At 38.7% G+C, this 24,870-nt stretch overlaps 1 protein-coding gene across 1 annotated transcript in view; it reads left to right on the forward strand.

The window, feature by feature from the left end:
* The window catches only part of RNF13 (ring finger protein 13), a 73,190-nt gene that overhangs the window by 13,074 nt on the left and 35,246 nt on the right, over positions 1-24,870 (forward strand). The window contains exons 2-4 of the mRNA XM_060767730.2: positions 8,832-8,958; positions 13,855-13,935; positions 19,726-19,851. Of these exons, the coding sequence (XP_060623713.2) occupies positions 8,845-8,958; positions 13,855-13,935; positions 19,726-19,851 (321 nt within the window). The 5' untranslated portion in view covers positions 8,832-8,844. The remainder of the gene's footprint in view (positions 1-8,831; positions 8,959-13,854; positions 13,936-19,725; positions 19,852-24,870) is intronic.

Here is a 24,870-nt window from a genome sequence, read left to right on the forward strand (position 1 = left end):
TACTGTTAAGTATTTGGTCTGTATTCTGCATGTCCCTTTTGCCATTTGTGAAGCTCTACAATATTTGCTGTTTCCCAGAATAGCTGTTGTATGTATCTTGAGTTCTTTGTGTTTTATAAAATTCTCATTGTAGAGAATTCTGTGTGGATGCGGGTATTCTCATTTGCCTAGGATATGCTATTGGCCAAAATCACAAGATCGCTGATTGGCTATATACTTATAACTTTTACGGATTCATTCATACACTGTACTCTGAACACAGAGCTGGTAACAAATTTGATTTAAAGTTTCTGGCCAACCATAGTCCTCGACACAGCTGCAGTGGAAAGCTGTGGTTAACGACAGCTTTGGGGCTGTTTTGCTCACATGTGGAAAAGGAGAAGTAAAACAGCTGCATATTGGTGAACAATGCCTGCGTGTATCCTGGAATCTGAACAGATCTAATTATCCTATAGAACTCAAATACATTACATTATTGTAGCAGCTAAATGCAGCTCTCTTTTGGCTACAGAAACAATTTGCCATATTTTTGACTGTGACAATTGTTATTTGATCCAACCAAATTTATAGTGTGGCAGACATAACAGTCTGGATGAGATAGACTAGCCTTGGCCTCTTTTATGCTACTATGTCACTCTGGATGTGTTTGGACTGCAGTCCCTATCATCATTACATACCAGTACCTTAAAGATGGAACTTTTCTCGAAAAGGGCTAAGGAATGTATCTTAGCTGCCGGGTACTCTGCTATCCAAGAACCTCATTTGTAGCAGTGAGCACTTTAGCATGATTGTGCTTGTATTAATTCAGAAATAGTTACTACACTACATTTGACTTTCTCTTTGTAAGAGTGTTTGTTAACCTGGCAATCTTAATATGCTTATGTGCACAATTTAAAATGCAGCACTTTAAAAATGTGTGTGCAATGTATTATTTATTTATTTTTATTTACAGTATTTGTATACCGCCCTTCTCAACCCCGAAGGGGACTCAGGACAGTTCACAGTGTTGGCAAAACTTCAATGCCATCAATAAAAAACAGTATAAAACATCAAAATTGAGCCCCCCCATAAAATATTAAAACATTATTAAACACATCACATAAAATAACATCACATATCACACAAAGACATAGCCGCTGTCCGTAGACAGTCCTGGCTCATTGCACTATCAATATGGAGTTGTAGGGGATCAGGCTATAGCTCCTGATCCATTGTACTTTTCAGAGGCATACGCCTTAATAAGGGAAAGGACTCTAATATAGCTCAAGGAGTGGCATCAGGATGTAGGTGGAAATCTTTATTTACCCTATGATTACAGAGATAAGCTTTAATAGACATAGCTTTTCATAGATTATTTGCAAAATTGTGCAATCAAAGTTGTTAGAAAAAGTTGCAGCCTGATTTAATATACGTATTTGTAGTCAAGATACTTGATCTGCTCTAGTTTCAGGACTCTTCCACCTTCCTTGTTTGTGTGTATGCATCCTTATGTTGTCTGTTGACGTATGGTGGCCCCATATAGGTTTTTTTAAGGCAAGGAATGTTCTAAGGTGGTTTTATCAGTTCATTCCTCTGAAATATTTTCTGTGGCACCTAAAATCCTTAGGGGTTTCCCATCCAAGTACTAACCAAGCCTGACTCTACTTAGCCCTCCAAGATCAGACAGCATCTGGTACTTTTAGATGTTTAGCCCTTTCATCTTCCTTATGAATGGGTTATCATGGAGCTGCCTGGACTCATGAGTGTAGCAGCTGTAGTTGTGTGCTTTGTTTGCCTCAGGGAAAATATCTTGATAAATAAGCTAAAGCAGTGGGAATGGCAGAACCCAATTGCTAGCCAACTATTCATTTCAAGTGGAATGAGGATACCTGATCAAATGAACTGAATTTAATTGTGTTCCTGCGATGATCTGTATAGGCCCATAAAATCACATTGCATCATATTGAAGTGGGACTGAGTGTAGTTCACTGAAAGGCCTGTGCAAAGGCTGTGGTATTTGGACTACTTAGGAGAAAAATTGATTGTGTTTTCTCTTGGTTATTAATGGCCTTCTATCTGTTCCCTCTCAATTGCTCCTAACATATGCTTTCCAGTCTAGAACAGAGACCAGAGGGTTTCATATAGTGTCAGCTTAGGGGAGGAGTTGTCATATTTGCCTGTACATGAACATTTAGAAATTAGTGTTTTCTTATATGTGTGGCCCTTCTACCCCTACCTTGCTGTTTAATTTGTTGTTCTTATTTGTAAAGTGCCAGTCATATTGATGGTGCATTTTTAAAGTATTGAACTGTAGTCTCATGCCACATCATACTGTAATGCTCACTTAGTAAAAATAGTGTTTATTTTGAGCGAAACAATGTTTTTTCCAGGGTGGTGTTTTTTCTCTTATAATAGGCTTCGTGGAGTAAATGCCTTCGGAAACATTTTGAACTGTAGCTCCCATCAGCTGTGATGATTGTTCAAGTCAGCTGTTTCAATAGGAATTGTAATATAAAATTTCTGGAAGGCACCAGGTTGGGAAGTGGGTTTAGTTATTGTATATTTAAATTGCTGAGTTTATTTTCTAATTTTTCCTATGTATTTGGTTATTAGGTACCTTAGAGAGTTGACAGAACAGATTGTATTATTAGCATAAATTTTAAAAGAAGCCAAACGAGACTGCTGGTTTTTATGTGTTCACTTGATTTAGATAGTTTTAATTTATTAAAACTTTAATTGCAGATTAGGATTTGGTCACAATTTGTGTTCTAAATTTAGGAGTAAGACCTAAGGGCAAATGTATGATTGCCTCCATCTTCCCAGTACTAAATTCTAAGAAAATAAACATTAAAATGGTATCCCCTTTCAATTTGCATCTAAATATAGCATACTCTTTTCCATTTCAAAGCAAAATCACTGTGGGTTTTTTAATGATTTTTTGCTGTGAGGGGAAAAACCAACTAAAACTAATTGGTTGCAGTTCAAATACATCATTGTATGTCTTAATTCATATTCAAATAGAATTTGAGTTGAATAATAAGACTTTTAAAATAAATAGTTCTGTTTCCTATGTTCCTATTCTAATGAAAAGGTACTTTTAAAAGCTTTTCTAAAATATGGGGTAAACACAAATGCATAGCAGTGTTGCATCTGTTCTTGTTCAGCAATCTCTTCCTTCCTTTTTTGTGTGGCCGGGAAACGAATGCTGTTGTAAGGTTGCTCAGTCACTTTAAGCAGATATTTAATGTCATCCGTCGCTTCATTTAGAAGCATATGGTTCTGTGATCCAAGGTCATGTGATTTTAGTTTTATGTTTTCACATACTGTTTTACATTTGTGAAGGATCTGAGACATAACAATTGTGTGGGCTTCATGTATATGAGTTTGTCTGTGTTTAGCATGTGTTAGGAGAGACATAATTAACAATGCTGCTTTTGTTTTAGTGTCATTGGGTTAGGAATATGATTTTAAGGTTCAAAGACTGTGTCTTGGGGCTCCTTTCAGAATACCCTTTAGTCTTGATCAGCGTTTCAAAACTTGTCCAATTTTATCAGGCACTACTTGGGTGGCCAGCCACATATCATAATTGCCTTGGAATACCAAGTGATGGGGGCTTCTGTGTGAGAAGATATATTAACCGGCTACTAGATACTGACCTTAAGGAGAGATGCAAAATTACAGCAAAGTGCCAGGGATACATATATTGGCATTTGGGTGTTTTCAGCTCTGCAGGTTGTTGCAGGCCAGCCAGTTTAATTTCCCTTGAGTGTTGACTTGAAGTCCCTTGGCACAGTATAGAAATCTTAGGTTGTGAAACATTCAGTAGGGGAGCACTGTAATTTCAAGATAATTCAGAGGTGCCCTTTAATGCTTTTACAGTAACTATAATTCTCTATTTAGAACATCAAAACCATTAAAGTGTATGAAAGCAGAAGAAAGCTGAAGCACACCTGCTTATTAGAGCTTGTAAAGAGCTTGATACATTTAGTTTGTAAGCCAGCATGCTGTGTTTGTAGAGAACAACTTGTTTGCCTAAATGTAAAAGCTTAGAAAAGCTTGGCTAAAAAACCTAACTAGCAAATATATAGTATGCAAAGGGAACTTGTAGCACCTTTGAGACAGAAATAAGTTGGCAGCACAAGCATTCATAGATTTAGCCCTGCAACAAGATCTTTTTTCATACCGATCCAGACAAACATGATTATGTCTTTGAATTCTACCATATACACACACGATAAGACAAGAAAGCTTGGAGAAGATAATGATGCTGGAGAAAATGGAAGGATAAAGGAAGAGGGGCTGACCAAGAGCAAGATGGATGGATGTTATCTTTGAAGAGGCTGGCTTGACCTGGAAGGAGCTGGGGGTGGTCATGGCTGACAGGGAGTTCTGTCATGGGTCACAAAGAGTCGGAAGCGACTGAACGAATAAACAACAACAACACACACACACACTTCAGATCTGAATAGGTGACACTTGCATCTTGATTTGAGAATCAAATATTTCTTTCACCATGTTCTTTGGTGACTAGCTTTTTTGTGGCAGTCTCTCTAAAAGTCGCCAGCTTAACAGCAAAAATTGGAGTGGGTTGGGGATGGGACAGTCTGTTGCTCTGCATTTTCTTATCACAACATCTGGATTGGATATTGGTTCTGTAATTCACTGTGGAATTTCCATTAATTAGGGATGGGGTGGTACTACACAGCTTGCAGGCGTCACTATATTGTTCCCTACATGCAATATAGCAATATGGTATCAAGTGGCAGATGAAATGATACAATATTGTAGACTTTGTGTTTGTTTTTTTTCTGTGTGAGCATTTCATCAATACATATATTTGTGCCTGACTTATTGCAATACATGATTTCTATTTATAAAGGAAGTTCCATCAAGTAATAATTATCATTTGCCTGTCATATGTTGGCTTTATAATTGGAATCCTTATAATTCCACACCAGCCCCACATGAAAGATTGGACTGAAACAGTCTCACCTTTGTGTCCACATATGAAGGACTGAAATCCTTGTAACCCCTTTAAAAGTCAATAATTTGATTCGTCTATGGAAAAATGTTCATTACAGAACTTTCTGATAATGCAGTGATATCTGGTGCAACATATCACATATTACTGCCATTCTAGATCACATTAGGTAAAAGAATTACAAAGAAAGTGAGAAAGGAAACAGCAAAACTAGAAGTTAATGGATGAAACATCAAACCAACAATAATAACGGCAGCTACAATGGCTCCTTCCCTTTGCAATTTCTAGGAATTTGCAGCAGATCTTTTGGGCTGCTACAGTTAAGGTGGCAACCTAGAGAATAATGGATTTAGAATTATTTGCCAACAGGTCACAAACGATATTGGACAACATTCAATCTGCTCTTGCTCTCAATGTATCCTGGAATGGACAGTGTAATAAATACTGAATTAGGTCATCTTCCTCACATCCACAAAGACATAACCACTGTGTATAGGGGATCCCTTTATAACTCCCTTCTTCATAAGCGAATGGCATTGTTTGAAACTGAGACAATTAAAGGCTTTTCTGAGAGCCACAAAGGTTAATTCTGGGAAATATTGTTAAAATATTGTTCTCTCTTCAGAAGGTTGTACTAAGGGATAATGCTTGCTGTTGGCAAGCAAGTACATTTTCATAAGAGTCAAACTCAGAGATTCTATTCTGATGAAATCTTTGCCCTTATGGATTATAGAAGTCTTGACATCCTCAAAATAAGATTGGTTCAATGAAGACCAATAATAAGCACATTGATTCTGAGCATGTCACTTAGTGAAATGAAATTTTACTAAATTGCAACCCTCCAATCTGATCAGTCTTTCCCCATAAATAATAGATATTTTATGGATTCTTGCTGTAATAGAAGGAAGATCAACCAAGCAATGGAGGAAAAGTGTCAGCATTTCTTTCAAAAACTTGTTCTGTATGGCCTTAACTGTTGCAGCAATGACTCTGTCCCCATAGCTGTGCCCTGTATAGCATGTTGTGGCAAAGCATTGGCTATAAAGATTTTAAAGTTAGGGGCCAATCAGTTAAGCTGTGTTGTCCTTTTTAGAGGCTAGTACTGCTTTTGCTATCCTTCAGGCTAGAGGCTTTGCTGCCTCTAAATAAAGTTTCTAATGTCCATTATAAGAAAATTATACCCCGGTATTTGAAACTGTGCCATTACTATATCAAATGGTAATCTAAGTGCCATTTATAAAGATGCTTCATCTTAGGACAATTACATTTGTTTTTGAATAGTTAATAACCTGACGGATTTGCTTAGAAGTCCCTTCAATCCTGTCTGAACTGTAGATAAGTAAGCTGTGTAATCAAATTATAACAGCATTTGGCTCTTTCTGTTTCTATCACACAGTGGAAAACGATCTGCAAAACTCAAATCAATGACTAGACTATTTGCATAGTCATTAAACAGACAAGGATTCAATAGGCATTTCTGTCTAACACCTCTTCTGGTGTTAACTTTTGCAGAGACAGAACCTGTTAGACCTGCCCACACTCTGAAGTCATTGTGAGAATGGCTGCAATAACAAAAGCAACTGGTGTTTATCTTTGTGTGTCACGGTTTACCTATCTACTATGTCACTTCTTAAAGTAAAAACCACATAATTGACATCCTTTGGTTTTATCAGACTTTTATGAATCAGATGGATAGATACAAAATACTGTTCAATTGTGTTCTTAGCATGCCAGCATCCAGCCTGCTTTTATGTTATCTCGTTTCCTTCAGGTTTGGAACTTATTCAGTCGAAACTATCCATATACTTTTGACATTACATCCAGAACACTTTTTGGTCTATAGTCTTTAGGGTCAGCAATATAAAAATGAAGTTGTGGAACTGAGAATCCAGTATTTCCTAGTCACCCTCCAGTTCCACTGAGACAACATAGCAATGACAAATTTTAAGGTGCCTTTAGCTGCAGCAGTGATAACCCCATTTATAATACTAGGTAATGATTGTATATGCTTTCCTTTTCCCTGAATGTATGCTACCACTCATAAAGGTCTCTGATTTATTTATCTCTAAATATCCTGTCCAGTGTTGATGAATACTTTCAATTTGTGCAGTCTGAGAATGTGGACAAGATCCTTGGAATGGTAAGAGTCACCACATATGTATAGACTCTTGCCCTTCATGGTTCGTTAAACAGGCCAGAAGAGGTCTTGCTGAGTGGACATAGAAAATGATTAAACTCTCTTTTACAACAAGGCGAAGTTCAAAGTGCCTGAAGGAGACTGTGGTAAGACCTCTTCTAAAAAAAAAAACCTTCCTTGGATCCTACTATACTGAATAACTGTAGGCCAGTGCCCAACCTTCCATTTTTGGGTAAGATAGTAGAGCATATGGTGTATTCTCAACTCCAGACCTTCCTGCATGAGGTGTATTATCTAGATCACTGCTTCTCAACCTGTAGGTACCCCGATGTTTTGGCCTTCAACTCCCCAAAATCCTAACAGTTGGTAAACTGGCTGGGATTTCTGGGAATTGTAGGCCAAAACACCTGGGGATCCACAGGTAGAGAACTACTGATCTAGATCAATTTTAGTCTGGATTCAAACCTAGTTGTAGAACAGAGGCAGCTTTGGATGCCTTGTAGGATGACCTTTACAGAAAAATGGACAGGGAGAATGTGTCTTTGCTGGTTCTGTCTGATCTCTCAGTGACTTTTGATGCCATTGATTATGCTATTGTCCTTAGTTCTTTCTATGGAATGGGGCTTAGAGGTATTGTTTTATTGGCTCTGTTGTTTCCTAAAGGGACACTCTCCGAGCGTGGTACTGGGGGATTCCTGCTGAACTCTTTGGCTGTTGGTCTGTGGAGTATTTCAGGGTTGAATCTTGTCCCCTATGTTATTTAACACTGCATTTAAACCACTGTGAGAGATTCAGTCTTACAGGGTTCATTCTTACCCCCTATGTTATTTAACACCTACATTTAAACCACTGAGAGAGGTTGTCTCGAGTCTTGGGGTCGGCTGCCACCAGTATGCTGATGATACCCAGCTCTATTACTATTTTCCACCTAATTTAAAGGTATCTGTTCTTATGCTAAACTGGTGCTTGTCAGCTGTGATGGACTCCATGTGGGCAGTCCATTACAGCTTGAAACTAAATCTAGAAAAGACAGCAATGCTCTTGGTAATTCAAAAGATAGTTCTGACTATAGGGATTCAGCCTGTGTTAGATGGGTTTACACTCCCCTTGAAACCACAGGTTAGCAGTTTGGGGTATTCCTGGATTCAGTTCTGAGCCCAGAGGTCCAGGTATCAGCAATGGCCATCAGTCCTTCTGTACAGTTAAAGCTAGTATGACAACTGTGTCCATTCCTGGAGAAGTCGGATCTTGCCATAGTGCTGCATGCTTTGGTTATATAAGCTACTGCTAATAATAATAATATAGTGAAAATGTTGCAGGGTTTGACCTGTGCATGTGTCTCCCAAGTCACCTTCAATGTATTGTGACCTCATTAATTTCATAGGGTTTTTTAAGGCAAGGAATGCTTAGAGGTTGTTTTGCTAATTTCTTCCTCTGACATATAGCTCACAGCACCTGGTATTCATATGCATCCAAGTACTAAATAGGACTGGCCTTGCTTAGCTTCCAAGATTGGATTTTGCTTTGGATGCCTTGGAAACTAAGATCGGCATATCTAGGCTGTAGGTAGAAAGTAAGTCATACAAAAACATTTAATTTCTTAAGATTAAAATTGCATTTCCTAAAATCATTTTTTACTTACTGATGCTATAAGGTGTTCAGTTGTATAACGGCTACACTATCTATTGGATCAGGGTACAAATTTCCTAATTTCCTTTTATTTTTGTCTTGCAGGAATTGAATTAAAATGCTGCTGTCAATAGGAATGTTAATGCTGTCTGCCACTCAGATTTATACCATCTTCACAGTTCAGCTATTTGTTTTCTTAAACCTATTGCCTGTGGAGGCAGACATTTTAGCAGTAAGTATTATAAAAATCTTGCATTTGTGTGTATAATATGTCTTAAAGAAATTGCATTGTTTAAGCAAATACGTTTCAAGGCTACTCAGTACTTAGCATTTCAACAACAAAAAACAACAAAACAGCTGGCTTTTAGGCAGTATACCACATTGAGAAGTGTGTAGTCATTATCAGTTTTAGTAGACCAGTAGAAGTCATAAAACCATATCTGTGTGCTTTTAAAAGCACATTTGGGCACAAGTATTTTCTTTCCCTACAAATAGAGGTTGAGCATCCTTTATCCTGAATTACAAAATCTGAAATACTCCAAAATTCATAATATTTCTCATGGATAGCTAAGATATTAACACATTTTGTTATTGATGGTTCAGTGTAGACAAAGTATGTTTCATCCTTTAAATTATTTTTTTTTTAAATTGTATAACATTACTTTCAAACTATGTATACAGTGTGTTTATCAAATGAATTTCATGTTTAGACTTGGCTTCCATCTCCAAGATATCTCATTATGTACATATATGTAAATTCCAAAATACAGGGGAAAAATCTCAATCCAAAACACTTCTGGTCTCAAATGTTTTGGATAATGGATACTCAACCTGTACGCTGTTTCTTTCTCACTTTTTTCACTTTTGTGGTGGGAGGCAATTGACATTTTAAAGAATTAAACCTCTTGTTGAGATCCTTTCAATATTAAGTGAAATCTACTTGAAAATAAGGTTCGAATGGCTTGTTCCTCCCAAGAAGGGAGGAAGGTTCAAGAAAAAGAAGGTTCGAATGGCTTGTTCTTGGGCTGAGCCACATGCAGCTCCTGGAACGTTTCCATCAGCGCTGCCTCCGGAAAATCCTGCAAATCTCTTGGGAAGACAAGCGAACAAACGTCAGTGTGCTGGAAGAAGCAAAGACCACCAGCATTGAAGCGATGGTCCTCCAACATCAACTCCGCTGGGCCGGCCACGTTGTCCGGATGCCTGACCACCGTCTCCCAAAGCAGTTGCTCTACTCCGAACTTAAGAACGGAAAACGAAACGTTGGTGGACAGGAAAAGAGATTTAAAGATGGGCTCAAAGCCAACCTTAAAAACTCTGGCATAGACACTGAGAACTGGGAAGCCCTGGCCCTTGAGCGCTCCAGCTGGAGGACAGCTGTGACCAGCAGTGCTGCAGAATTTGAGGAGGCACGAGTGGAGGGTGAAAGAGTGAAACGTGCCAGGAGGAAGGCGCGTCAAGCCAACCCCGACCGGGACCACCTTCCACCTGGAAACCAATGCCCTCACTGCGGAAGAAGATGCAGAGCAAGAATAGGGCTCCACAGCCACATACGGTTCATTCTTGAACCTTCCTCCCTTCTTGGGAGGAGAGCAATGTCCAGTCTCGATAAAATAGTAAAGAGTAGAGACATCAGACTGGCAACAAAGATCCGCATAGTCAAAGCCATGGTATTCCCTGTAGTAACCTACGGATGTGAGAGCTGGACCTTAGGGAAGGCTGAGCGAAGGAAGATCGATGCTTTTGAGCTGTGGTGTTGGAGGAAAGTGCTGAGAGTGCCTTGGACTGCGAGAAGATCCAACCAGTCCATCCTCCAGGAAATAAAGCCCGACTGCTCACTGGAGGGAAAGATACTAGAAACAAAGTTGAAGTACTTTGGCCACATCATGAGGAGACAGGAAAGCCTAGAGAAGACAATTATGCTGGGGAAAGTGGAAGGCAAAAGGAAGAGGGGCCGACCAAGGGCAAGATGGATGGATGGCATCCTTGAAGTGACTGGACTGACCTTGAGGGAGCTGGGGGTGGTAACGGCCGACAGGGAGCTCTGGCGTGGGCTGGTCCATGAGGTCACGAAGAGTCGGAGACGACTGAACGAATGAACAACAACAACACTTGAAAATAAACCTCCCTCTCACATAATATTAAAAATAACTATTTAATACAAAGTAGTATAAATATATCATCACAAAAATATTTTATTGTCTACCTAATTTCATTTTTTTTGCTAACACTACAGAAATCATCCTACCTGTAGTTTGAATATGATATACAGTCTGCTCTCCTCGTCCATAAATTCAACCATCCGTGACTTGAAAAAAGATTTTTTTAAAAAATCCTCAAAATTTTATCATTTTCTATAAGGGATTTTCTATAAGGGATGTCATTATCTTATGCCATGAGTCTTGAGCACCTACAGGTTTTAGTATCCACAGGGGGTCCTGGAACTAAACCTCAGTGGATACCAAGGGCTCACTGTATTCCATCAATCCTACAGTATCACTAATCGTTGGACACATTTGTTCAATGGTAAGGCAGGAATCTATAGGGACCCTGACTTCCTGTTGATATAGAGTTGGTAGCACAGATATGGGACAAGGCTCTTGTAATTTTAATTCTTAACAGATTATGGAGCAGAATGAGATACTGTAAAATTTTAACATGCAGGATGGAGATTCCTGTCCATCCTCCCTTTCCGAATCTCAACTTTGATCCAAAGGCATCTTCTAAAAAGCTATTTAATTGGCAGATAATGTGGAGAAGTGGATACATAGGAGTACCCTGCTCTTCACTGAGGAGGCAATGTGACAGCCCTACTGCTACATTAACATGCCCATTCATCTTCTGTCTGTATTTCTTTCTGTCAGGCCTTGATCTTCCATGAAATACTTTGTTCCTAGAGATGTGCAAGCATATTTTTACTAATTGTAGATTGAGGTTGTACAGAAGTGTTTATAATAATATGCTTATAACTGTATTTATGTTTGAATTGGTTGCCCTAAGGCTGGAGCGGCCTAGCTGTGAGAAATGTGTTACCATGGAAACGAGGCAGAAGAGGAGGTGGGAGGAGCTTAGAGAGTAAAGGTTTTAAAAAGTGACAGTTAGAGTCAGTCAGGAGAGGAGACTCTGAGAGAGCAGCAGGGTCAGGGGAGGAGACTCTGAGAGAGCAGCAGAGTCAGGGAAGAAAGACTCTGAGAGAGCAGGAGAGTCAGTTTTTAGACTCTGAGGAGTGAAGAGGTGAAGAGTCAGGTTTTAGTGTTCGTGAATAGTAGAGATTTCTTCAGCTAGGAAGCTGAAGGGGAAAACCTTGTTAGTTGCTTTAGTTAGAAAGAACTAACAGAGGCTTGCTAGGATCGCTAGTCGGAGGAAGACTGGAGATCTGTGATTTGATCAAGTATAGATCAAACAGAAAGACTATTCATTGCAGGGAACACTGGTTAATAAAGCGCTTCACCACAGCAAGAGTTCATAAGTGTAACATCGAAAGTCTGAATTGTATCGCAACCAAGTTACATGTAACCATCAAGTATTTGCCAAGCTTAACATCATCTTCATACTGCAACCATACGCTTTGTTTAAAAATAAACTTGTTCTCTTTGGTTTTTAAAACTGCCTCATCTCCATTAATTTTACGTTCGGTGCACCCACTCTACCAAAATTACCTCACAACACAAACAGAGCCTTTAATACCAGAGCCTTTTACAAATCAGTGGCTCCTCTCTCCTAAACCTAGGCGCTTCCTCACTAGTTGGTAGCGTCTCTCTACAATTGGGTGGCAGCTTCATTACCAGTGGCGGAGGTTCTTTACAGAGGTATTCAAACCATTAACTACTGAGAAATTAATATCTTGTTCAAGGCTTCATTGCTACAAAGGGTTAGTAAGAGTCTTGAAGCGGAGATATGATGCAGTTATTCTTTCAGTGCATGTAGAGAAGGAAATTATTTTAATGCTAAATAGCTATAGTTTATCCTCACACAACCCCAAACCCAGTAATGATCATAAAAGTTTTATCTGTACCTGAGGATCTCTTTCCAGCATTCTGTTGCCAACAATGTTCAGTCAGATGTGTTTGGAAATCCCAAAAGTGGGACATGAGGTTAATAGCTCTTTCACATGATTTCTGTTTAGAGTGTATCCATATAGTATCAGTAGGCATTCACTTTGAATTTTTCTAATATCTGTAAAATCCTCTTTTTTATTTAAAAATAAAGTAAGCTGTATGCCATTATTTTTGTTAGCATAATATATGATACGCTTCTTTCAGAATTATGTTTTCCTTTTCCTTTTTTGGTACCATCTTGCCAAAGTGCTATTTCTGCCAGTAAATTCTGCTTTCTTTATCTCTCTTGAGTCTGTATTAACACAAAATTAGTCCAGGAACCTGGCTTTCAAATGAAGGCTTAAAATCTGTTTGTGAATTCCAGTTTGCGAATTCCAGTTTAAGTCTTATTGACTTAGTTGCTGAATGGTGGATCAGCACTTACTATATTTGCATTGATCAAATGGGTTTACTCTATTTTGGACCAGCAGTTGGATTTCTCTCAACAAAACACCGCTTTAGATTCTCCTTCTCCTAAATGTATATTCTACACATTTCAAGCCTTTTCTTCCAGTAAAGCAGTAAAATACAAGATTAAAACTGTTTCTCTTTTAAAATTTCACAACTCAGGTTTTCTGTACTATAAAACAGTGGTTCCCAATCTGTGGTCTGTGGACCACCAGTGGTTCACAAGAATGAAAATATGGCCCACAGCCTCACCATTACACCGTTGCCCCGAAACCATGCAGCAATGAGAGCAACTGGTCTTACGAAACCATTTTAACAGTAAACATTTGTAAAGAGTAAAGGTTCTTTTTAACACTTCTACATAATTTAGCCCATCCCAATGCAAATATTATGTTGAATGGCAAATAATATTCACAGTTTAAATATGGTAGTGAATCATATAAAAACTGGAACTGATCAGAGGATGAATCAAAAACTTAGCCTTGGATTTGGTTTTTGATCATTCGGGCCTAAGATTGGCTTTATACTTCCTATATTTCACATCGAGGCATCCTAATCTTGCTTGTATGAACCAGTCTTATGTTTAGCGTATAATATATGATTTTGCATTTTTCCTCATGTAGTTTAATTTTGAAAATGCAACACAGACATTTGATGATCTGCCAGCACGGTTTGGTTACAGACTGCCAACAGAAGGCTTGAAGGTAAGAAGCAACAACTTTGAATAGCAAATAATGGAGTTGGGATAAATACATGTTGAGATTGGTGTTTTGTCCCTAATACATTATTTTAGGCTTAAATCTTGTGTTATGTTAGTTTGTAGTGCAACTGAAACATCTCCACCTCTCCAGTTCTTTATACTCCCTGAAAACCAGTTCCAGGGGGTTTCTCAGGTGTCTTCTACACTGCCATATAATTTAGACTATTAAAGCAGATAATCCGCATCTGATTTGAACTGGATTATATGAGTCTACACTGTCATATAATCCAATTCGAAGCAGACAATCTGAATTTTATATGGCCTGTAGAAGGGGCTTCCATCTTCTGAAGCTGATTTTTCAGGTGGAAGTGGGGCTGTAGTGGGGAGAATGGATTACGCTGATTTTGCTGGTGATTCCTGATTCTGCTACTTCTTTGAGAGGATATCCCCATTGGATTTGGGACATTGTTTTAATATTTTGTCTATTTAACAACATAAAGTCAGTGTAGACATATTTTATCTCTGTAGCTTTCCCCAAAACCTTTTAAACCAAATTTGAGTCATGTATGGAAATCAAATTTTCCAAAATAATTGCTTAAATAATATAATAAGTACTTTTACATCACCCCGATGATTAATTTGACCCAGATGTTTGGAAATTTTTGCCTACACAGTGCAGTGCAGGCTTGGGTCCCTGACGTATGGGTGCATTAAGTAGTATATCCAGTTGCAACACTAAAACAAGCCATGTTAATTGAAAAATGTATGCCTAGACGTTGCTTAAATATTGTTCATGCATTGTAGGCACGCACTATTTTTTTTGTGGTCCTTGCGACTCTTACTGTGCCTTTCATATTGTCTTTTGTGCCTCAGATGGCCATAATGTGGAGTTTTGTGTCCACTGTAATGTATTTGCTCCAGAAGCAAGTAAAAACCACTCATCCAGGATTAAGGCTCTTCTCTATTAGCAAGTCTTGTCTGCTTTGGACAAGCTTTGTGAACACAACTCACAGATTGCTGCTGTCTCCATCTTCTGCAATTCCTACTCCCTCTGATTCCTCTGTCCATCTTGTAGTAAAGGGTTCTTTCTTTGAAGAAGTCCAAGAATGTCTTTACGTTTCCTGCTGCTGACTATGCTTCTTAATCCAAGACTCTTTTTGTATTGGTCTGAGCAGTTATTTATTTATTTGTTGTGTCAGGGCAACCAGTCAATTATATTACATTTCTAACAGAACAAAGCAAACAAACAAACAGACAAAATACAAAATTTGTGAGTTTGGTAGTTGATTAAATGTCCTTTGACCAGTATCTGGCCACTTGGAGTGCTTCTGGTGTTGCTGCAAGAAGGTCCTCCATTGTGCATGTGGCAGGGCTCAGGTTGCATTGCAGCAGGTGGTCAGTGGTTTGCTCCTCTCCACACTGGCATGTCGAGGATTCCACTTTGTACAAAGTGGAATCCTACAAAGTCTGAGCAGTTGAAGTCACCCTATTTTATTATTTTTGCTCCTCTATTATATGTATAAAATATTAAACAGATTTTGAGGAACAGGTTTTGTTTTATGTAAAACCTGTTTGCCTCATTCTTCAGTTTAAACCACTCTTTTAATAGCACTTTTAAAATTAATAAATAAAATAAAACAATAATAGAAAAGATCTGTTTGCAGTCTTTGGGGTGGACAAGCTTCAGGCTGGTAGGATCTGTGTTGTTTTTTAACTTGACCACAAAGATCCACCAAAGACCCTGGAAAAGACTTGGATTTATAATCACAGAATTCTGAGCTCAAGAATTTGTTTGTGTGTGAGAGTCAAACTGAACTTATAGTATTTCCACAAAATAATTATCTCTTGGTTATTTCCACACATCTTGTGTGAAGGGATATTACTTCGCTGCCATTGTTAAATACTAGGAAACAAGAAATTCTTGCCAGTCCTTGCCAACGCAAAAATCTACCACTGGATCCTTAATTTCCTCCGACACAGATATAACAAATAGAGAAAAGATGAGGAACAAAGAGCAAATTTGGACATCTGTTTTAGAAAATATTCAGATTAGCTGGAAACTGGTCATTGTAAGAACTATCAGTGTGGCAGTGTGGACTCAGATAACCCAGTTCAAAGCAGATATTGTGGATTATCTGCCTTGATATTCTGGGTTATATGGCTGTGTGGAAGAGCCCTAGGACTTACTGTGTGCAACATGCAAAATATTAAAATGAGTGTGACTCAGCAACTGCCATATTTAAGATTGTGCTCTAGACTCATGCTGCCAGTAAAGGTAGCTGAAAGCGGAATTTGTGGATTTCTGCTTTTAAAAGACTATAAAAGTGGTAGGCAACACTCCAGTAAAGCACTTTAACATATACTTGACTTTAGAATTCAACTTTCAAGAGAGTCTGTGTTTATGTGTGAAAGTATGCACTTAAGTGCTTGGCTGGATTAAAGCCCAGGTGAGGTAGAGCTGGAAACATAATTCTGTGGCCTTTGACAAGTTGTCATTATAAGGTACACCATAATTTGACATTTGATAAATGTTTTGCTATATTAATGGTGGAGAGTGAGGTTTATGTCAATTATGGTTTCTTCTAGCCTGTTTTGGAAGCTTATATGATGATGTTTATGTTTGCCACAATACATTATTGCTTGGTGACATCAAGAAAAAAAATCCTGCATTAATAGAACTAACATGTTTTTAATCTTGGTGGTAAAAACTTTCTTAAAGTAGTCCTACCCAAATAGGAAAAAGTTCGGTTTCTGTGATCCAAGTTATATATCATCTTGAAGTTAAGTTCATCACCAAGTGAATAATATACAGATTAATTAGTATAGAATTGGCTTCTGTCCTTGACATACCATTCTGTATATCTTAGCTAGTAAAATATTCTACTAGCTGTTGCATATTGGTGTTTGCTTCACAATGGATTAACATAAATAACAGTGGTTCTACATAAAATTGGGAATGAGGCTATTTTTGGAGGAATACCTTAAAATCCTGTTCTAACCACGTTTAAAATGTTCCTGCTACTGGTTTCTTCGTCTTTCTAAATAAGGAAAAAATCAGTATTGTATTGAGACGGAGCCCTTCCTCTTTTCAACCTTGTATGGAGCACCAAAGTGTTTTCCACCAGAGGGCACTATTAGAATTCCTCTAAAGCTGCAGGGATTGAAACATACCTAAATCAATTTCTGTGTACTCCCACTTCTTTATTTAGTGAGGCCGAGATTCTGTAGATTCCAGAAATAGCAGAATAATGAATAACTTACTGTATCATCATTCTAAGTATAGGTATTGCCATTTGGAGAATGTTTATCAACATATTATGTTTATGGAATGCTGATCACACTCATCTGAATCAGATTCAGAGGGAATAGTATATACTAGTGTCAAGGCTTGTAAAATATCTTTTATCGGGTAATAACTTTTAAGAAACCTCCAATGAGCACAAGAACTGGTTTTGTTGTCTTGGAAATTCTGGGAATTGTAGTACAAAAAAGTAAAATTCTACAAGTTCTAGTTGCGTCATACATGTGGTATGACCACAAAGGAATAGAGATTGCTAAGTAAGACTCAGGGAACAATCAGCCTATCAGCTATAAATGAAGATTTAACAGTAGTTTATCCAGTTAGTACAGCAGTTTAACATAAAATGAAATATTTTGTGCAGTTTATGCAAATGTTAAACCAGGTACCAACAATGTATATGGTACTGAAGTTAAAATAGAGAAGCATTCTACACATTCTCAAGTTTAAAATGACAGATTTTATGTGACAGCCTTGCCTATGTATTGTATGGAAGATTTACTGAAGGAGATACATTTGAAACTTAAGTTTTTAAGGAAATGACTTCTCCCATGTCTAGCAGAGGACTACTTGAGACTGTATTTGAAAAGCTTTGAAGTATCCTTCACTGCCAGAAGCTAATAAATTTAGCTTTTCATCTTTTATAAATTCAGCTACTGTCAAATTTGTTCTGAATGCATTTTGCAAGGAAGAAAATTCTGTAAATAGGTTTTTTCCCCCCCAATGCTGTGTGAACAGGCAGATATATATTCTCTAGCTGCTCAGAATTAGATTTTTTGGGAACACCCAATGTTTGTAGCAACTGGAATATAAAAAATGCTAAGGCACCAAGTGAAACAGGTATCATGGCATGAACCGATGGGGTAGGTGTGTTGTGCTGATACAGGCGGGAGAATATAATTTTCATATGCTACTGTGTACGATAACAGCAACAATACAATATCCTGGAACAACAAGAATAAAAAAGATGAAAAAACTGTAGATTCATTAGTGGAAGAACTGGGTTGCTGTGAGTTTTTTGGGCTGTATCACCATGTTCCAGAAGCATTCTCTCCTGATGTTTCACCCACATCTGTGGCAGGCATCCTCAGAGGTTGTGAGGTCTGTTGGAAACTAGGCAAGTGAGGTTTATAAAGCCTTCGACAATACATTGAGGTTTATATATCTCTGGAATGTTCATGGTGGGAGAAAGAACTCTTGTTGGAAACTCCATAGATATATAAACCTCACTTGCCTAGTTTCCAACAGACCTCACAATCTCTGAGGATGCCTGCTATAGATGTGGACGAAACGTCAGGAGAGAATGCTTCTGGAACATGGCCATACAGCCTGGACAACTCACAGCAACCCAGTGATTCTGGCCATGAAAGCCTTCAACAACAAATGGAAGAACCATTTGAAGATAAACCCTTAGTTTTAGAAAAAGAAGTGACAGCTGCACCCAAAGCACTTGGAAGAAATCAGTTAGAAAGAACAGATGGCATGCCAATAGAGCTGTCTCCAGCTGAGTAGTCTTTTATTTGTAGGAGGATATTTTCTTTTAAAAAATAGGGAAGCATCAATAAACAATTCATTTTTAAATAGTCTGGGGAACCCCCCCCCCCCCCCCGGTTTATGTTATTGATGAAGGCTCAGTAGACTTAACTTTGTATCCATGTTACTGAATATATTTGTGGTCCCTGTGTACATGGTTGGAATCTCTGGAAAGGTGGGAGCTGCCATGTGCATTTTGGATTCTTGTCCTTCCTCATTCATAGAAGTGTCTATTTTAAGAGAGAAAATGTGGCATATAAGTAGTAGTAATAATGAAAGTGGTTTGAAGGGATAAGAGAAGCGGCAAATACGACTATACCATAATGTTCCCTAGCTTTAAAAAAGTTAAAGAGGGGGCTTTCTTTTTAAAATCCCCATGACTTTTTTTGCAGTATTGGACAAGTGTACCAATCAATATCTAATGTTCTGTTCTTGCAGAAGATACTGGGATATTTAGAATCCTTCAAGCCTTGGATTTAACACCTGCTGTGGTTAAATCCCATGTGGTTTTCAATAATATACTCTTATCTGGTATTATGTTTGCAAAGATAGTTCTTTGAGTACCAGTTTCTGTGGCCACACTGCTGACTGCAGCTGTTTACAAGGAGAATAAATCTCCTCCTTACAACTTCACTATCTTCTGATTTCTTATTGATACCATTCAACATCCAGAGTATAGCACTGGCAGTTGAGATACAGATTGAATCAATCACCTGCCATCGGCAGTTGGAAGTAGTGTTATATCACAATTACATATACATTGGGGAAAATGGGAAATGGTAGCTAAATGTACCTTATGTAATTGTTTCTATGTGTGGAGACTTTAGGGACGGCTTTTCAATCCCAATTTAATTAATATACAAGTTACTGGATTCTCATCGTGTGTATTCAAAATGAGAGATGCATTAATTCTGTCATCTTCTGCATAAATACTGATTATGTGCTTTTAAAAATATTTTTCAGGGTTTTCTAATAAACTCCAAACCTGAGAATGCGTGTGAGCCCATAACTCCTCCACCTCTGAAGGACAACTCTTCCCATGAATTCATTGTACTAATCAGAAGACTCGATTGCAATTTTGATATAAAGGTAAGTAACCTTTAATTTCTAAAGTCATATATATTGCTATATAGATTAATTTTCATGCTTGCTTATGAAAACAGAATGAGCAAACCTTTACATCTTCATTGTATACTCAGAGTTTCAGTGAATTCAGAAATAGTAGATAATAGGCATGGGATTGCCAGATTCACTGGAATGAAACACTGCTATCAATCAATACAAAAGAGCTTCTACAAATATGCCAGAGAGATTCTTCAGATATTCAAATATACTATTATTATTATCTCCACAAGGAGACTCACGGCTGCCTACGTTGAAAATATTTCAGTACAATTTAAATTCTACAAATATGCAAACATTAAAACAGAATTAAATATGATTGGTATTAAAACATTCAGTTAAAATCCATAAAACATATTCAAAATTAAAAACCACACTAATGACTTGATCTTTAAAACTTTTTTCGTTAAAAGCCTGCCTGAATAAAAAAAGTTTTAGCCTGCTGCTGGAAGGACAGCAGGGAAAGGGTCATTCTGGCTTCCCTGGGCAGAGAGAGTTCAAGAGTCGAGGCCCTCTTTCTCGTTTCCACCAACTGAGCTTGAGATGAAGGTGGGACCAAGAGAAGGGCCTCTACTGAAGATTTCAGGGCGTGGGCAAGTTTGTACAAAGAGTTGTGGTTATCCAAATAGCCTGGACCTGAGCCATCTAGAGCTTTAAAGCAGCACTTTGAATTTTGCCCAGAAACAAACTGGCAGCCAGTGCTGCAACAGGGGATTGTCTACTCCCTGTAGTCAGCCCCAGTTAGCAACCTGGCCGCAGCTCTTTGAACCAGCTATAGTTTACGAGACTCCCAACGCCAGCCCCGAGGCCATCCGAGCTAGCTCAGGAAGGGGAGACTGTTGAGCAGTGGGGTGGGCAGTACATTAACAGAATCCCTATTCTTTCCCGGCTACTCACCTTTAGGTAAATACACTCAAATGTTGTTGACTGGTGGATGCTGAACTTGGTCAGGGGGATGGAATCATGACAGACCACTGCAACTCCACCTCCCTGTCCCCAGGCCTTGCTATACAGAAAAACCTGGCAGGCAGAGATGAGAGAGATCAAACCCCGTTTCATCCAGCCAAGTCTCTGGTACAAACCAGGTCAGCATTCTCAGCCAGAATCAAGTCCTGGATGGCAGTTGTTTTTCCATTTACAGACCTGGCATTCAACAGCATTTTCAACCTAGGGGAACTGTCACCCCAGTTCTCTAGGCTATTGATATAGGAGACAGTTTGGGGGCAATAAGCACTCTATTTTGGTTCCATTTTGTTGGTACTGAGATTGTCTCCATCTTCCACCTCTCCCCCTGCCCTGTATGACTCCAATGGCTGCCCAACAAATCTGGGGGCTCCCGCCCTTCTGTAGAAAACTCACCCTTCCTATATGGAGCAGGCTAACAGATGATAAATAAAAACCTTATATAAAAACAGACAGGCATATGTTAAAAACTTTTTTTATTTTAAATGCAAGAGATTCCATATAACTGAATATTTTAACTTCATCTCCGTGAACAGTACATCCGAGTCTTAAGAGGTAAAATATTAGCATACATATGTGAAAAGCCTATTTTAATTTAGACTACTCAAAAATACTGAAAATTACACAAGTTTGTTATTTTTGGCCTTATCCATTTAAACAAATATTATTTTTCTCGTAAAATTAAAGTGTGGTTTTGCCATTGTAAAAAATGCACAAAATAACCCCCATACTAATGAGGTAATAGACTTGAGGACAGTGAAGCAAATTGTCAGGCCCTTGCCATTGTGCCACTCCTGAAATGGGTACCCCAAAGGGGCCAACCTTCTTTGGGGGCAACCTTGCCCCTGCAGGCATCGTCCTTTTGTTCCCAGGCTCTGGAGGCAATCAGATGTTTCTGCTGGGAGTCCAGACCTTGCAAGCAGTCAAGGCCTCAGTCTGCGAAGAGCTGAGGTCAGAAGGAGCCCACAGCAAGCAAATGCTTCCTCTTCCTATTTTATAAAGTAAAACGCCCTGAGCCATTCCAAACATGTTTATTATCTTATGGGAGCCACATAATAATGAATGTAGTGGAAGAGAATTTTGGAACCAAACCTCAGCAGGTACCAATGGCACACTGTACCAAATTTGAATGGTATTTTTCCTATTTTAAGACAGATATGGTGTCTTAAAATAGGAAAAGATGTGGAAAGAAGAACAGTAGAGAATGTACATTATTATAAGCAGCTTCTTTATAATTAACACAGAAAACTTGTCAGGGATTCCATTCTTTTATGGCAGATGACCTTCTACCTAATCTGGTGGGCAAGTTTTCTGTTTGTCCTACAAGCAATCCAGCCTAATGATTTGCTGTTAATATAGACTGATTAACAACATACAGGTTTGTATTATTACAAGGAGATTATAGTAATAAGGCAGTAAGCAACACAGTGTCCAATGTGAAAGGTAATATCAGGATTCAGCACATTATGAAGTTATTATAGTACCACAGTTGTATTAGACAAAATAAGAGCTGAATGTAGAGTGGTGTAATGACACTTGCAGTCATACTAACAGTTGCCTTAAGCTGCTGTCTGCATCTGTCACCTACTTTGGAGCTGAAATGTGGACTGCTTGTGCATCTGCTGAAAAGAGCCCCAGGAAAAAATACTTGCAATTAAATGGTTGAGAACATGGTCCTGCTTAAATCAGGAGTGGGCAGTTTCTAGGACCAGAGACACAATCCCTCACCCAATTTCAACAGGAGGTCACATCTGCCCACTCTTGGTAAAATTGCTACGGCAGCAAAAGTTAACCCTTTTTTGATCTTCTGACATTGTAACAATGGAATAAGCTCTCTGCAGGTTTTATGTCTCTCTCTTTTTTTTTGTTGCATTACATAATAGTGCTCCTGGAAATCTTCCGTACTGTTGTTTTCCTAGAAAGGAGCCATATGTGCCATCCTTCCAAGCTGCTAGCAGTTCCAAGTCGCTGTTGGCCTCTAAAGAAAGCCTCAGGTTTTGTTTCAGTGTTAGAAAAAAAACCCACTTGATTTTGTCATTACCACAGTGGGAACTTTGAGGACGCTCAGAAAGGCTTGGGGACTGCAAAATAAACGATGGGAAAGTGTGCAGTAGCCTGTGATCTATATGTTGCCCTGTCTGTGTTAGGGTTTATGAAAGGATGTAAAAATGTTAAAGACCTATTTCCTGTTGGTACTCCCAGATAGAATAGACCCATCTAATCAATGGTTTTGCAGAAATATTGACTCACCTGTCTATCAATAATTCAAAGGTTCCATTCTAATTAGGACAACCAATAGGATTCAAGCCTAAGTTTTTGACACTCAAATTCCTTGTTGTTGTTGTTGTTTGCTTGTTTTCAAGCCATTTCTGACTTATGGTAACCCTAAAGAGAATGCATCATGGGTTGGTTTTTTTTTTTTTTTGCAAGATTTGTTGTAAGGGGGTTTGTGGTTGACTTCCTCTGAGGCAGAGAAGAGAGAGAGTGTGATTTGCCAAAGGTCACTGAATAGGTGTCTTAAACCTACACCTGTTGATAAACTCTACAAGCTAGCTGGCATTGCCCCCCCCCCCCCCCCCCAACCATGTGCAACGGGAAGTTGCTGCTAAATGTGAGAGAAATAAGGCTGAACACTTTGAAAGCCATCCACTACATGGTTACCAGCCTCCTCCCAGTAGACTCAAATCAAGGAAAAGCTTTATGAGACTACCACTCCTCTTGGTGTCCTTCCAGCAACAGCAAGGGTATCCCTCTGGGCAGCTAAATCAGGAAATCCCAACTGGATGCCCCCCCGCGAGGGTCTTCCTCCAGGGGCAAACCAAGAATGGGCAACCTGGAAGTCCCTGAATAAACTCAGAAGTGGAATGGGCAGATCAAAAGACAACCTGGAAAAATGGCACTACCTAAAAGAATCCCATACCATGTGTGATTGTGGAGCAGAACAGACAACTCTGCACTTGTATGCTTGTCCATTGTGCTCTGCCTCATGTTCAGAGGAGGAATTGTTGGAGGCTACAGACAATGCCGTTGCTGTTGCCCGTTTTTGGTCAAAAGATATTTAGCTGCCTGCACACCTATTTTTATCAGTTTTATACTAATTTATGCAATGCTTTTGATACGAAATAATAATAATCTGTAGTTCTAAATATTTATTTATCGTGACATCAGCAACCAGACATTTTTAACAAAAACAAAACAAACAGACAGAACACAGAATTTGCAAGTTTGGTAGTTGATTAAATGTCCTTTGACCAGTAGCTGGCCACTTGGAGTGCCTCTGGTGTTGCCGCAAGGAGGTCCTCCATTGTGCATGTAGCAGGGCTCAGGTTGCATTGCAGCAGGTGGTCCACTCGCATGTTGTGGATTCCACTTTGTCGCCCCATTTCTTACGATAGTTCTAAATGAAATGGCATATTTATATAGTCCTCTTCTCCATATAGCATAGGACAAAAATGTCCTGTGGTTTCCATAATTGTATGCATTCACATCTCTCTAAAATAGAAGTGATATTCTGTAACAAGGCAGCAAACAAATTGTGCTACATAATTTGATAGTCTACAACTATGTTTGTGTGTGTGTGTGGTCTTTTGTTGTGTTCCTTCATGTTATAGCTCATTTATGGTGATCCTAAAATGAACCTGCCATGGCTTTTTTTAAAGATTTGTTCAAATGGGGGTTATATTTGCAGAGAAAGGATACAAACTCCTTTCTAACACAAGAGAAGTAACAGAAATCTGTCTGTGCTTCTCTCGATGGAGAAAGGAGACAAAAACCCTTATAGGCGGAGAGAGGTGAATGGCTGTGTGCAGCTGGGCTTCCCACCAGATTTGGCATCCAGAGAACGGGCTGCTTTTGAGAGTTCAGCATGGGCAACCTACAGCCCAACATGTGGGAGAATAACTGTTTATTATTACCTGTGCTTCCTATACAGTTTCTTTGCAGATTTGACTTCTAATGAGAAATTATCATAACTATCTCAAAACTTCAAATCTTTCACAACAATGTTTTTCCCAGCAGTCCTAA

This window comes from Anolis sagrei, chromosome 3, assembly GCF_037176765.1.
Source record: "Anolis sagrei isolate rAnoSag1 chromosome 3, rAnoSag1.mat, whole genome shotgun sequence".
Taxonomy (NCBI): Eukaryota; Metazoa; Chordata; class Lepidosauria; order Squamata; family Dactyloidae; genus Anolis; species Anolis sagrei.